The sequence below is a fragment of the Erpetoichthys calabaricus genome, chromosome 18, assembly GCF_900747795.2.
Source record: "Erpetoichthys calabaricus chromosome 18, fErpCal1.3, whole genome shotgun sequence".
In the NCBI taxonomy this organism is placed as follows: Eukaryota; Metazoa; Chordata; class Cladistia; order Polypteriformes; family Polypteridae; genus Erpetoichthys; species Erpetoichthys calabaricus.
The window spans coordinates 82739462-82756181 of NC_041411.2; the positions used below are offsets into that span (position 1 = coordinate 82739462).

Below are 16720 nucleotides of genomic sequence, written 5' to 3' on the forward strand. Positions count from 1 at the left end.
TGGATACTGCCATTATGGGAACTTTCCGTTGACGGATAAGGTAAAGCCAACCAGAAGGGTGTGACAAGTGATATTATTGGGTAGAAGGTATAAAAGTCAGCTTTGTGTGCTTCCCAATCGTCCAAGTTTATGGATACAATCAAAAAAAGTTAGTGTCATTTCTGAGTGTTGTTATTAGAACTCTGGTTACAACTTTGTTTCTGTTCTTTGACTTTGACATATGTTCTTCGTTTTGGCTTTGGTCCGCTATATATAAAATGATAAATATATATAATATAAACCTTGATCTTGGTCTTAATCGATAGCTTATGACGTGATATGTAGTCTTGAAGCTAAAAATAAGGCTAGTAACAACCTCCGTAAAGTCATCTGGGTTTGTGTCTTTCATACAGCAAACTGCATAGGGAAAGTGATCAAGATGGTGACATGGAAGGGAGAAAAATCAGAATTGTGACATCTGCTGAGTGTGAAGCAAATTGCAGAAGCCAATTATGCAGTGCCTGGAGTGGTCCGGTGCTCACCAGCACCTCTTCCAATTTCAACATAGAGTACTGGCACCTCTTCAGAAGTGTTGAAAGGGGAAAACACACACACTTTTTGAGATTGTCTGTCATTGTATTGCTACAAAGTAAAAATGTATATATTGGCACAATTTCTTAGTATACCAGTGAATACTGGCATCTCTTAAGAACTCTTCACAGGAACTGTAATCCCCTCTTAACCTCCCCCCCCCAACTATTCGAATGTCACTGTATTGCCATAAATTGAGTACCACCAGTAATTTGATACCACTTCACACACTGCAATTGAAGGGTAAGAAGAATGACTGCACCAGCATTTGCTGCACATAGCCTGCTGGTACTCGCAAACTACAGAAACTAGAATCTTGATCTTGGGAGGATCAGAGGGTCCACGTGTTTTCTAGTATGATTTATTTTTATTATCAACTCCCTCACAATTTTCTCAAACTATGAATTTTGTTTCATGTTCTGTCTTTTGTTTATTGTATCTTTGTCTTTTTGGTATCAGCCCCTTGCCTGTTATACTGACCTTAATCAATCTCCTGATTCCATTTCTAATTACAAGAACTGTACAAAAAAACTGTTGCCATTCTGCATGGGCAGTACACCATAATTTTCATGCCAAAAATGCCACCGAGAGATGCACAGTACACTGTGCTCAAGGACAGCTAACACAGCCTTTGCCTACCTTTTGTACCGTGTTCTTAAAATTAATACCACTGGGAGCATTTTCCAGTTTAATACACAAAATAAAGACTAACGCAAAGAGAAATAATTATATATTTATATTTTTAAATATAGATCTGCACAAAAGCTTTCATATAAAAATATTGCGATCTACAGAAGGACTTTGAGCACAAACTTGCAACACCAAAGCTACCCCAATATCTGCCTTATTGTTAATTATACCTGAACAAATTGGGGGTACCTTTGCCGTTATACATTAAAATTTTTCAAAATGCTTTAAATTCAACATTAAGGGAGCAACCTTTTACTGTGGATCTCAATATCTGTATTCAAAAGTGCTACCATTTTATTTTCCTCTATCACACCAAAAGCAAGTCTGTAGTTGAGTCCCATTAATACTGTAGAGCATGGAGCCTTTCCATGCCAAGTACAAACCCTTTTTAACTTTGGTCATTTGTAGATTTCATATGGAAAGGAATAATTGGACGCAAATCACAACAGACATATGCTTTATCATAAATCCTTAACGGACTGATCAAAAACATTTAATATGAGATAAATTTGGATAAAACACAAAGGACAAGAAATGTATTTATGCATGAGAAAATAGATGAGGATGCACCAATTAAACCAACAAAACTCACAGACTCCATAATTGTTGCAATGAAAGTATGTGGACATTCTATGAAATAAAGTGGAAAAGGTATTCTTGTTAAAGCATTCAAAAGTTTGAATAAATTGAATGTATTGAAGTGCACCATTGTTTCTTATACAGCCTGTTCACATATTTAATTTCAAAAATTAAATAAGAACTCGATAGACAAGACGCTGACAATCCTGCCTGACAAAATGTATTTAAGAAGAAATTGATAGAATAAAGAGTCCTAACATATAACATAACTCATGGAACATTCTCCAACCTGCTTAATCCAATTCAGGGTCCTGAGCCTATCCCAGCAGCACATGATGTCAACATCAATTTATTTTTTAAGCCCCTTTCAATAACAAAAGTGCTATACAGCTTCTAAAACACAACCATAATCTAAAATTTCAAAATGCAAATACAATTAAAGTAAAATAATTAAAATACATACTGCGACCCTGCCCTGGATAAGCAGGTTCTGAAAATAAATGGATGAATATTTCAAAATGACAGATCTTCTACTGCAGTGTGGATGAGGAAAACAGAGCTTTTTGAAAAAGCAGAGGTCTAATTGTCTCGAGATCTGACACTGAATCCACTTTTGTTGGGATATGTCCAGGGATGGATGAGGTGACAGTCCATTGCAGGGCTCTCTGTCATACACTTGGAATAACAGGCATGTGTTCATGAGGAAGCCCCAAAAGACATGGGCACAACATGCAAACTACAAATACTGGGTGTGTGAAGTAGCAGCATTTAACGTCTTTGCTGACCAAGACCAAATTTACTTTCAGCAAATGATATCTTTAATGGCAGGAAGAGCTCCGCAAGAACTGAAATGGACATCTGTAATGATGTATGCTTTTTATTTTATTGCTGATTCCCCCCACCACCCCCCCCCCAATGTTTTTCGCTTTTGTTGTTCTTGACCAATTAAAGGATAATGAAATCTTAATTTTGACATTGTCCTTTGTTTCTGAGCCTAAGCAGAGTTTGTGTCTTTTTTTAATAAAAAAATACATTAAATGAAACAAATATGCTAAAACTAAAAGCCAACATTGTAATTAACCATTCCACATCTGAGCGTCCCAAAGTAGGTCATACATTTATTGGACTCATTGAAGATGCAGGATACTATGGTTGTCATCTGTCAATTTGATTATGATTAAAAAGAAAAATAAGGTAACACAATAATGCCGTTTTCTCGGAGTGTTGCTGCATTGCATTTGTTTCCAGTTGGATGACTTGTAATGATTAGGCCCTGATTTCACGTGATGGGAATGTGGGACCGAAGGACTAGGATGATACAGAATTTGGTTTCAGCCAATAATAATGGATGCCATTAGCCTCTGCATTTGTCATTCCTGATATTGTCCATTTAGCAAAAGGGCATCCACTAGTCAGGCAGTGGTTAAACATAAGAGCAGTATGTGATCAGAACTTTACTGCAAAATCTTGAGTTTTTAGATGAAACAAACTGGTCCTCATTTTTGAAATAAATTGCTTTTTCAGTACAGAAAGTAAAAAAAAAAAAAAAAAAAAAAAAGAATTCTGTGAATGTATTATGATTATGATGTCCCAGCGGTTCATGCTAGTCTTCACATTTCATTTGACCAGATGTACAAATTGTTAAACATATGCCTGCATTATTAGATGTTTACTGCAAGTAATAATCACTCAAAATATAATTTATCATCACCAAACTCTGAATTGTTAGGTAAGCATAACCTTATTTGATCTTCATGTTTATATTTCATTAAAAAAAAAAAAAAGTTAAGGAATATTATATATCTTTAGGGCTGCACAATGGTTAGCTGGGTATTAGGTTCAAACCTCAGTCCAGGTTGTATTTCCCAAATGCATAGTAATGCTAAGAACATCGTAGAATTCATTTTAAGAACTATCTTTAATTTGTTTTTTTCAAGCCCCAGATTAGCATGTTAAATCCTTCATAATCTATGTGCTCCTTGACCCAGTTGTTAAAATGTAAGCATGTCCTAAACAAGCTTCCTCTCGCTGCAAGTGTAGCCACAGGTTGTAGTCGCCACACAAAATATCTTAAATTCACATAATGACAATTCTCTGTACTAAGATTTATATTGAGATTATAATATTTTAGTGATGAAATGCCTTAAAGTATTCATAGCATGACATTTTATAGATAAATTATTAAATTCATTTAAATAATCTAGGCTGTTAATAATTACAAATTTATAAGGTAATATCACTATTTTCTTTAAAAATTGTGAGGAATTGGCGTTCTAAGGTTTCATCGCTTTTTACTTTTACTGAGATGATTTCTGTATTGTAAAGTGTTATGTGGAAGAGCAGGAAGAATGAAAAGGGAAGGACAGAAACTAGGTGTTGATACGTTTGGATCGAGACAGCACAACTGCAATAAAGAAAGCCGGCAGAGAGGAATATTCATTGTATTCTGTGTTTCCAGCCACCATGTCGTGACTCCAACACTTGCACATTATTTAAATAAACTCAGTAGGCTGCAGCTGATACCCATTCATACACACAGCCTCTTGGAGCCTTGTTACACCTGCCATAAAGGTTCTTTCATTCAACTCTGATTTTGCAATCACTGAAGGCTTTTTGTGGATATTGTGGCAAGGGTGCCCTGAGGTTACTCACAGTGCCTGTGCTGGGTGTCCAAACAGTGTTTCAAAATGCAAGAAACAATTAAATTAGTAGTGGATGGCTACTGGGTGATAGTGCATGTGCTCATTGTTCATACCTGTTGATGCCTGTAACTAATACTCATGACCTGGCTGAAGAGCAAGAAGTAGCTCATCAGCAAACCTGCAATGTGTAGAAAGCAATGTATAGGCATAGCTGTATGGAAACTCCGCTGTCTTCATGTGACTTCCTTATATATAATAATATTTATTGGAGAAGTAAACATACCATGCACCGTCCAAAGGACGGTGTAGGGATTTTTAATACAGAAATGGATTTTTATTTTATTTGATGATTGTGAAAATATACCAACAGACCATCTATGATGAATAAAAAATTTGGATGGCGTTTTCCCTTGCCTGGACGCGGGTCACTGGGGCCCCCCTCTGGAGCCAGGACTGGAGGTGGGGCTCGATGGCGAGCGCCTGGTGGCCGGGCTTGCACCCATGGGGCTTGGCCGGGCACAGCCCGAAGAGGCAACGTGGGTCCCCCTTCCCATGGGTTCACCACCTATGGGAGGGGCCAAGGAGGTCGGGTGCAGTGTGAGTTAGGTGGTGGCTGAAGGCGGGGACCTTGGCGGTCCGATCCTCAGCTACAGAAGCTGGCTCTTGGGACGCGGAATGTCACCTCTCTGAAGGGGAAGGAGCCTGAGCTAGTGCGCGAGGTTGCGAGGTTCCGGCTAGATATAGTCGGGCTCACCTCGACGCACAGCTTGGACTCTGGAACCATCTCCTTGAGAGGGGCTGGACTCTCTACCACTCTGGAGTTGCCCCCCAGTGAGAGACTTCGAGCAGGTGTGGGCATACTTATTGCCATCCGACTTGGAGCTTGTACATTGGGGTTTACCCCGGTGGACGAGAGGGTAGCCTCCCTCCGCCTTCGGGTGGGGGGACGGGTCCTAACTGTTGTTTGTGCGTATGCACCGAACAGCAGTTCAGAGTACCCACCCTTTTTGGAGTCCCTGGAGGGGGTGCTAGAGGGCATACCTTCTGGGGACTCCCTCGTACTGCTGGGAGAATTCAATGCTCACGAGGGCAATGATCGATCTCGATCTGAACACGAGTGGTGTTTTGTTATTGGACTTCTGTGCCCATTACGGATTGTTCATAACAAACACCGTTTTCAAGAATAGGGATGTTCATATGTGCACTTGGCACCAGGACATCCTAGGCCTCAGTTCGATGATCGACTTTGTGGTCGTGTCATCGGATTTGCGGCCACATGTCTTGGACACTCGAGTGAAGAGAGGGGTGGAGCTGTCAACTGAACACCACCTGGTGGTCAGTTGGCTTTGATGGTGGGGGAGGATGCCGGTCTGGCCTGGTAGGCCCAAACGTGTTGTGAGGGTCTGCTGGGAACGTCTGGCAGAGCCCCCTGTCAGAAGTAGCTTTGACCATGTCCCGAGGGAGGTGGGGGACATTGAGTCCGAATGGGCCATGTTCCATGCCTCTATTGTAGAGGCAGCTGACCGGAGCTGTGGCCGTAGAGTGGTCTGTGCCTGTCGTGGCGGCAATCCCCAAACCCGTTGGTGAACACCGGCGGTGAGGGATGCGGTCAAGCTGAAGGAGTCCTACCAGTCCCTTTTGTCCTGTGGGACTCTGGAGGCAGCTGATAGGTACCGGTTGGCCAAGCAGAATGCGGCTTCGGTGTTTGCTGAGGCAAAAACACGGGCATGGGAGGGGTTTGGGGAGGCCATGGAGAACGACTTTTGGACGGCTTCGAGGAGATTCTGGTCCACCATCCGGCGTCTCAGGAGGGGGAAGCAGTGCAATGTCAACACTGTATATGGTGGGGATGGTGCGCTGCTGACCTCGACTCGGGACATTGTAGATCGGTGGGGGGAGTACTTCGAAGACCTCCTCAATCCCACTAACATGCCTTCCAGTGAGGAAGCAGAGCCTGGGGACTCGGAGGTGGGCTACCCCATCTCTGGGACTGAGGTCACCGAGGTGGTCAAAAAACTCCTTAGTGGCAGGGCTCCGGGGGTGGATGAGATGCGCCCAGAGTTCCTCAAGGCTCTGGATGTTGTAGAGCTGTCTTGGTTGACACGTCTCTGCAACATCGCATGGACATCAGGGACAGTGCCTCCTGATTGGCAGACTGGGGTGGTGGTCCCCCTTCTTTAAGAAGGGGGACCGGAGGGTGTGTTCTAATTACGGAGGGATCACACTCCTCAGCCTCCCTGGAAAAGTCTATTCGGGGGTTCTGGAGAGGTGGGTCCGTCGGATAGTCGAACCTCGGATTCAGGAGGAACAGTGTGGGTTTTGTCCTGGTCGCGAAACAGTGGACCAGCTCTACACCCTTAGCAGAGTCCTGGAGGGTGTATGGGAGTTCGCCCAACCTGTCTACATGTGTTTTGTGGACTTGGAAAAGGCGTTCGACCGTGTCCCTCGGGGAGTCCTGTGAGGGGTGCTCCAGGAGTATGGGGTACCGGACCCCCTGATAAGAGCTGTTCGGTCCCTGTACAACCGGTGTCAGAGCTTGGTCCGCATTGCCGGCAGTAAGTCGAACCCGTTTCCAGTGAAAGTTGGACTCCGCCAGGGCTGCCCTGTGTCACCGATTCTGTTCATAACTTTTATGGACAGAATTTCTAGGCACAGCCAGGGTGTTGAGGGGGTCCGGTTTGGTGGACTCAGGATTGGGTCACTGCTTTTTGCAGATGATGTTGTCCTGTTTGCTTCATCAGGCCGTGATCTTCAGCTCTCTCTGGATCGGTTCGCAGCTGAGTGTGAAGAAGCTGGGATGGGAATCAGCACCTCCAAATCCGAGACCATGGTCCTCAGCCGGAGAAGGGTGGAGTGCCCTCTCAGGGGTTGGTAGCGAGATCCTGCCTCAAGTGGAGGAGTTCAAGTATCTTGGGGTCTTGTTCACGAGTGAGGGAAGAATGGAGCGTGAGATTGACAGGCAGATCGGTGCGGCGTCCGCAGTGATGCGGGCTCTGCATCGGTCTGTTGCGGAGAAAAAGGAGCCATAAGGCAAAGCTCTCAATTTACCAGTTGATCTATGTTCCTACCCTCACCTGTGATCATGAGCTATGGGTAGTGACCGAAAGAACGAGATCGCGAATACAAGCGGCTGAAATGAGTTTCCTCCGCAAGGTGTCCCGCCTCTTCCTTAAAGATAGGGTGAGAAGCTCGGTCATCCGGGAGGGGCTCAGAGTAGAGCCACTGCTCCTCCGCATCGAGAGGAGTCAGATGAGGTGGCTCGGGCATCTGATGAGGATGCCTCCTGGACGCCTCCCTGGTGAGGTGTTCCGGGCACGTCCAACCGGGAGGAGCCCCCGGGGAAGACCCAGGACACGCTGGAGGGACTATGTCTCCCGGCTGGCCCTGGGAACGCCTCGGGATTCTCCCGGAAGAGCCAGAAGAAGTGGCCAGGGAGAGGGAAGTCTGGGCATCTCTGCTCAAGCTGCTGCCCCCGCGACCCGACCTCGAATAAGTGGAAGAGGATGGATGGATGGATGGATGTGAAAATATATTACATTATATAAATCAGTATATACCAGGCTATCCAGGTGGTTTCTGTGTGTCTGAAGAGAGTAAAGTATACTGAAATGTGCAGACATATTCTCTGCATTTAATTGCACAACTCCTGTTTTTCTTGCTGCTGCGTGTCTTACTGAACAACACCACTGTACTGTCATCTAAAAGAACGGGCTCATCTTTAGAAAAGTGTGCAATTCTTTCATGGCGTGCCTGTCATTTCCTTTGCGTTTATCTGAGAGAGAAATTGTGTTCGATTTTATGCTTATTTTTACTTTGTCATATTTGGTCACCAAATTGTAATGTCATTCCACTGAAAGACTAATGATGAAAACATATACTGATATTATTATTAATCCACTACTTCTCAATCGACTTGTGATGCTTTTTTGTAGGCGACGTCTTGGGTGGATTTAACAAAGTAGTACTTTGACTATCGAAAACAACAAGGCAGAGAACACCAGGCCATCTACATCAGTGGCATAGAAGTTGAAAGGGTCAACAGCTTCAAGTTCCTCGGAGTAAACATCACCAAGGATCTCTCGTGGACCCTTCACATAGACACTGTGGTCAAGAAAGCTCGCCAGCGGCTCTACTTCCTGAGGAGGCTGAGGAAGTTTGGCATGAATGCCAACATCACCTCAAACTTTTACAGGAGTGTGGTCGAGAGTCTGCTAACGGGCTGCGTTACCGTCTGGTATGGGAGCTGCTCTGCCAGCAGCCGGAAATCACTACAGAGAGTGGTGAAGGCAGCAGAGCACATCACGGGCAAGAGTCTTCCTGCCATTGAAGACATTTACCTCCATCGGTGCTTGCGTAAGACAAGCAGCATCATAAAGGACCACAGCCATCCAGCACGCCAGCTGTTCTCCTTGTTACCGTCCGGCAGACGATACAGGAGTCTGGCTGCTCGGACTACAAGACTTAAGAACAGCTTTTACCACCAGGCCATTCGACTCCTCAACAGCAACACCTGAACACTTACACACACTTACATTACATCTACATTGCACTACTCACACACAAACTGTACCTGCACACACTCTGAATACTGACTGGAACATGCATCTGCACTTTATGGAATATGCATCTGCACTTATAAAACATTATCTGTGCAATAACTGTCATTTGTACTTGCTGCTCATTCAACTCATATTGCTCTATAACTTCTTTTAAAACATACACATTTTATTTTATATGACTTGTCTATTTTTAACTTGTAATCTTTTTTTAAGCTTTATTGGATCTAGGCTGAGTGACTTGTTTTCTCGTCATACACATTTCATTGTATGTTGACCCTGTGTTAACCTATATATGACAAATAAACCTAAACCTAAACCTTTACACCTACTGCATTTTGGAAAATGCATGAAAAAGTAGTTCATGCATTGCATATGAGCATCTAAAAGGAGCTCAATAAGATTTATCATTTTCAGGGAAACTCGGCCCAATTCATTTTTTGACATTTTCATGTTCTCTCGTCTGTATGAGCTTTATTCCAGGTACTCCAGTTTTACTCCCACATCAGTTAGTTGACAATTCTGAATTGGCCTAGTGTGAGTGTATTCATGAGTGGGCTCCGTGACAGAGTGGTCTGAGTGTCCCTTCCAAAGACTGGCACTGGCCTTGGACTTAATGCTGTTGGGCTCCTGATAACACTTAGATGGCTTATGCAGGTTTGAGAATGTCCTGTTACTTCACTCAGCATTTACAAATTTGGATGGTATCTGTGCATTAAGGACCCTTTAGAAGCAAATATTGTACAAGTTTACATACAGGTTTTATTTGTACAAGTAATCGTGTTTTCAATTTTTTTTATGTTAACTATTTTTGGGTAGATACTGATCAAGTTGTTATATCAATAGTAAACCTCCAGGTACTGTACAAATTGTGTTTTTGGATAGCTTTATTTTAATGATGTATGGGATGGTATTAGATGATCCTGGATACCTTCATTTGCACCAATTACAAGTTGATTTTATAAGTTGACTTCCTATGTCATAGATAGATACAGTAAATTTATAGGAACCCTTTACGAGAAGATACTATGCATGTCCTCACATTATGGATAATTTGTAAAATACTGCATAATATTCTTAATTTGTATATGCTTGATTTGTGTTTTGGCTCATTGCAGCCAAATACTGCACAAGTCGTAGGCATCTTCAATTTACACCTTCACTATGTTTTTGTAGATTTTTTTTTTTTTTTTTTTTTTGTAATCCTTCGAGAGACATTAGTGGTCAAGTTCTTAGAGCCAAGACATCTTTGCTTAAACCCTTTAGGAACCGATGCTGTTTCTTGTGTGTTAGACTGTTTTATGGTAACCTTTAATGAGAAGATACTATATGAATTCTTATGTTAATTACAGATGATTATGTTTTATCTTTCTTTGAAAGATTCTACCCAAATTCTTTTATCCTAGACACACTTTATTTTAAAAATCAGAAGGGACAAACAAATTAGGGAAAAGGATCCAAACATGGCTCCCAGTTTATTTAGGATTTTAAAACCTGCAGTAATAAAATACTTAAGCATGCCCCCAGCAGGACAATTCAAATGCTGTTTCACATCTGAGCGTTTTTGATTTTTTTATGAGAATGTTTTATAAAGTTGGTGTATTTAACAATATTTTAGTAAAAATGTATGCTCACATCATCCCAAACACATATGACTTGATGACTTGACATGTATATTTTGTGTCACAATTTAATGTGAGATTTTCTTATGAACATTTTGGTTTGTTTGCTGTTGTCTGGCATTGGTCACCATAGATGCCCATTATATCAAAAGTTTTGTTATCTCAGATCCGCATGAAAACGTGAGATTAACATTTTTCTCTCAGCCATCACTACAAACTACATGGAATAAGTACCTTCATCCATCCATCCATTTTCCAGGGCAGGATCATGGGGCACCTGGAGCCTATCCCAACAATCAAGTGCAAGGCAGGAACAACCCTTGGACATGCCACCAACCCATTGCAGAATGAATACACGCTAATTCAATTTAACAATGCAAAATCACTTAACCTGCATGTATTAGGACCCAATCCGGCAGAACCCCAGTCTCCTTATTGTGAGACAGCAGCACTGCCACTACACTATCGTGCCACCTGGCAGGTAAAAAAAATAGTAATTTTAGGGAGGAGTATTCCATCTTAATTCAATTCAAAGTTTTGGCAGCACTAATCCCAAGGCAGGAACTAGTTCTGGCAGTGGAGCCCATCCATCACAGCCCCTTTAGAAACAAACACTGTGTGATTTCTGTTTCTTACAGTATGGATTTTTTGGACTTTTTGTAGGCAAATACTATACAACATCTTATACCCCAGACGTTTTAATTTTAAAATGAAGACGTACAGGCTCTAAGAACCCTTCCACTCTGGGGTTTAAAATAAAGCATTCAAGATATAAGACCTTGCAGAAGACCTTTCATGAAGCATTAAAATAAACATTATCCTATAGCAAGAATGTGTATAATAGCCATTCCTGAAAGGTTAAAGGTCTCCACTATTGGCCAGTTTCAGCCTTCAGCATGATGTTCTAAGATCACTCAATGCTGCAGGGAGTCTCAGAATGGCTGTCCTTCACTGAACTGACGTGCTCAGTTTGCCGAGTCATCACCATTTGGCAGCAGTTCATTTCAGCTTATTGGTGAATGCCAAGCAGCTGCTGCTTTCCCAGTACCCCTCTTATTTGCCATTCTTAGCATCTGACAATAACAGCCAGCTTTCCAAACAGATGTCACAGGTGTTCAGGATCCCCATTGAAAGAAGCCAAAGAACAAATATTTGAAGATTTACCTCGAGTGAGAAGGCCAGCACCACATCTGATTTAGAGAGCTGGTTTTCGTTCTCCTCCCCCATATCGATGATAGATGTGTTGTGGCTACGTTTCAATTTCTGTAACTTAAACTCAGAACCACCTTTGGACACAGGCATGCTTTCCAGGTTTGCCATGAGTAAATTCACAGAGGACTTCAGTTCCTCGATGTACATGTTCTCCATTTCCTTTGACACAAACTTGGGAAACTTGCGCTCCTATTTGGAAAAAGTAAAACAGTGAGTAAATAGCAACCCTCAAAATAAAAAGCAATAGAAACAGTAAAACTAACCAAATTACACTAAGAATTGAGAATATCACTGGCATCCTATCCATGGTTGATTCTTTCCAGGATAGGCTCCAGCACCCACAACCCTGTGCTGGAGTAAGCCATTTTTGTTTGAATGGATGGAAACTGAATATTTGTCCATCCATTTCCTGAACCTTCTTTTTCAATTACAGGGTCACTTAGCAGGAGCCTCTGTTGGCATCAGTTGAAATGCACGAAAGCAGACCACCAAAGGGCACAGCTCCTCACTCACACTGGGCTATTGGGGTAAATGTAATACAAAATAGCCAGAGATAAAAACCTGGGAGAACATGCAGACCTTTTGGAACAAAGCCAGGATCCATGACACAGCAACATTAATAGCAGCAGCACTTTTAATATAATGGGAAAACCAGGAACAGATGAGTTGTGAGTTATAACAATAAGCAGTCATCCATGTATTGTCTGTTCGACTGACACAGTTCAGGGTCACAATGAATAACGTCATCAACAATATCAATAATAATATGTCTGTCCATCCTGCCAGGCTTTAAATCATTAATGCAGTTTAGGGTCACTGTTATAATAAAATAGGTTTATAGCATCATTATAGAATAATAATAAATTTAATTATCCAGTTCAGGGTCATAAGAATAATACTACTACTAATAGTTATATTACTGCTACATTAGCTAATAATAATATATCTGTTTATACCTCCATTTTCTAATCAGAATTACCTAAACGGTAAAAACATAATAAAAAAATAATTTTAATCTATCTGCTTGTCCTTCCATTCTGTATCCTGTACTTGATTCTCAGCAGATGGTACTGCAGTTCTTCTTCCTATGAGCAGACTCAGCAATGTGCCTCATGCCCAGCAATTGTCACTGCTGTTTGTCTTCTTCCTGCCATGTCACCCTCTCGAGAACTTCATTGTAAAAAAAGAGATGTGAACCCTAATAACTTCACAGAGGTTGCTGCTTCCTTGATTTTTTTGCTTCACTAGCATGCATCACGTCATAACCTTTCGATTAAGACAAACATTAAGGTTCTAATCCTTGTGGTTCACATTCAGCCATGTGACAGACAAAACTCTTACTGCTTAATATAGATAGATAGATAGATATGAAAAGCACTATGTAAGATAGTAATTAATCATAAAATGAATGGAAATTCTTCCATTTTCTTATCAAGTTCAGAGACCCAAGGATAATAATACTCCATCCATCCATTCTCTTCCGCTTATCCGAGGTCGGGTCGCGGGGGCAGCAGCTTGAGCAGAGATGCCCAGACTTCCCTCTCCCCAGCCACTTCTAGCTCTTCCAGGAGAATCCCAAGGCGTTCCCAGGCCAGCTGGGAGACACAGTCCCTCCAGCGTGTCCTGGGTCTTCCCCGGGGCCTCCTCCCGGTTGGACGTGCCTGGAACACCTCACCAGGGAAGGCGTCCAGGAGGCATCCTGATCAGATGCCCGAGCCACCTCATCTGACTCCTCTCGATGCGGAGGAGCAGCGGCTGTACTCTGAGCCCCTCCCAGATGACTGAGTTTCTCACCCTATCTTTAAGGGAGAGCCCAGACACCCTGCGGAGGAAACTCATTTCAGCCATTTGTATTCGCAATCTCGTTCTTTCGGTCACTACCCATAGCTCATGACCATAGGTGAGGGTAGGAACATAGATCGACCGGTAAATTGAGAGCTTTGCCTTATGGCTCAGCTCCTTTTTCACCACGACAGACCGATGCAGAGCCCACATCACTGCGGACGCCGCACCGATCTGCCTGTTGATCTCGCGCTCCATTCTTCCCTCACTCGTGAACAAGACCCCGAGATACTTGAACTCCTCCACTTGAGGCAGGATCTCGCTACCAACCCTGAGAGGGCACTCCACCCTTCTCCAGCTGAGGACCGTGGTCTCGGATTTGGAGGTGCTGATTCCCATCCCAGCTGCGAACCGATCCAGAGAGAGCTGAAGATCACGGCCTGATGAAGCAAACAGGACAACATCATCTGCAAAAAGCAGTGACCCAATCCTGAGTCCACCAAACCGGACCCCCTCAACACCCTGGCTGCGCCTAGAAATTCTGTCCATAAAAGTTATGAACAGAATCGGTGACAAAGGGCAGCCCTGGCGGAGTCCAACTCTCACTGGAAACGGGTTCGACTTACTGCCGGCAATGCGGACCAAGCTCTGACACCGGTTGTACAGGGACCAAACAGCCCTTATCAGGGGGTTCGGTACTCCATACTCCCGGAGCACCCCCCCCACAGAATTCCCTGAGGAACACGGTCGAACGCCTTTTCCAAGTCCACAAAACACATGTAGACTGGTTGGGCGAACTCCCATGCACCCTCCAGGACTCTGCTGAGGGTGTAGAGCTGGTCCACTGTTCCGCGACCAGGACGAAAACCACACTGTTCCTCCTGAATCCGAGGTTCGACTATCCGACGGACCCTCCTCTCCAGAACCCCGGAATAGACTTTTCCAGGGAGGCTGAGGAGTGTGATCCCTCTGTAATTAGAACACACCCTCCGGTCCCCCTTCTTAAAGAGGGGGACCACCACCCCGGTCTGCCAATCCAGAGGCACTGTCCCTGATGTCCATGCGATGTTGTAGAGATGTGTCAACCAAGACAGCCCTACAACATCCAGAGCCTTGAGGAACTCTGGGCGTATCTCATCCACTCCCGGGGCCCTGCCACCAAGGAGTTTTTTGACCACCTCGGTGACCTCAGTCCCAGAGATGGGGGAGCCCACCTCCGAGTCCCCAGGCTCTGTTTCCTCATTGGAAGGCATGTTATTGGGATTGAGGAGGTCTTCGAAGTACTCCCCCCCCCCCCCACCGACCCACAACGTCCCGAGTCGAGGTCAGCAGCGCACCATCCCCACCATATACAGTGTTGACACTGCACTGCTTCCCCCTCCTGAGACGCCGGACGGTGGACCAGAATCTCCTCAAAGCCGTCCAAAAGTCGTTCTCCATGGCCTCCCCAAACTCCTCCCATGCCCGTGTTTTTGCCTCAGCAACCACCGAAGCCACATTCTGCTTGGCCTGCCGGTACCTATCAGCTGCCTCCAGAGTCCCACAGGACAAAAGGGACCGGTAGGACTCCTTCAGCTTGACAGCATCCCTCACTGCCGGTGTTCACCAACGGGTTTGGGGATTGCCGCCACGACAGGCACCGACCACTCTACGGCCACCGCTCCGGTCAGCCGCCTCTGCAATAGAGGCATGGAACATGGCCAATTCGGACTCAATAGTAATATTACTACTACTACATCTAATAATAAAAATATATTTGTCTGTCCCTCCATTTTTCTAACCAGTTTATCTAGTTTGCATTCAAGTCCAAGTCTAGTGTCCTATGAAGTGTAGTTAACAACCCCAAGACTTGAACCCAGGATCTGGTGCTATGAGTTGGCCGCACTAACGTCTGCGACCTGTGTATCCCCTGACTGCTTCTTATAAATTCTGCAGGGGTGCTAGTTTTAAACATTAAGTTTTAAGACCATATATGTTTGCTACTCTTTCCGGAAGGGAGTAAATTTGTATGTTTTATTATTTATTAGGTTTCCAGATGTTCCTCAAACAGGGTTATGATGTAAAAACAAAGGGATTTATATCTACATTTCCTTCAAAGCTCATTACAGTCCACATAACTATTAACTGAGAAATTCCTCTTGCGCCAGGCTAGCTTTCTATATTAAATGCACTCCATGGATTTTTCAGATGTTTGTGGTGCTTGAGTGGCATGCTGATAAAATATTGAATGAAGTTCACCTCCACATATTCTTGGTATGCCAGGCTCTTTTGTTTGAAGAATAAAAGATATTTCTGAGAAAAGCTATCATCATTTTCAGCAATATGAATAAGGGCTGCAGATCAAAGAATGCATAGTGCTCTCTCACTCTTCCTCGATTTTTAAATATCATTTGTTGTTGGGACTGGCTGTCTGCTTCCCACATCTTGACACTGGTTTAGGGACATCAGTATTTTTAAGACACTTCTATTTTTTATGTTCATAATGGATGGAAGCAGGACAGCAAACACTAAGTGCAATTCACAATTGACAACTATGAAATAGTACTGTTGAAGGAGGCCCAGGCAGTGCCGATGTAGCTGTACACACCTGGATCAGGATGGGAGCCGGGCTGTAATGCATCAGAATAAGGACTGCACTAATGGCAAAGACTTAGCTGGCTAATTTAGTTAAACAAGGACCACCTGGGGACAGTGGGGGACTGTCAGCAATTATACAGAAGTCCCCCAAAATGCTAGGAAGCCACAAGGAGGCCCATTGTATGGCAATGCAATGCCTATGACATAGAACAGTTGATATATAATCAACCTGACCCATTAAAGAAACATTGGGTCTGGACTAGCAAGAATACTTGGTGTGACTAAGATTTTAGAAGCCTGCCGGTTTTGTGACTTGTTGGTATCTTTTTCCAAAGGTCCAGATGAACCAGTTTTATTAATATGAGCGGCAGAGATTAAAGGGAGGTTACAGTGGTCTGATATTACCAAGATTAAAATGCTGTAACTCAAATTATTTCTTCAACTTTGTGCTTAATATCAAAAATAAAGTTGATATCAGAAATTTTGAGAC

The 16720-nt window shown here is 43.5% G+C and overlaps 1 protein-coding gene across 9 annotated transcripts in view; it reads right to left on the bottom strand.

Moving 5' to 3' along the window:
- The window catches only part of cadpsa (Ca2+-dependent activator protein for secretion a), a 366374-nt gene that overhangs the window by 213106 nt on the left and 136548 nt on the right, over positions 1-16720 (bottom strand). For all 9 annotated transcript variants that reach the window (XM_051921196.1, XM_051921193.1, XM_051921192.1 and 6 more), the window contains exon 5: positions 11824-12060. In XM_051921196.1, coding sequence (XP_051777156.1) covers positions 11824-12060 — 237 coding nt within the window. The remainder of the gene's footprint in view (positions 1-11823; positions 12061-16720) is intronic.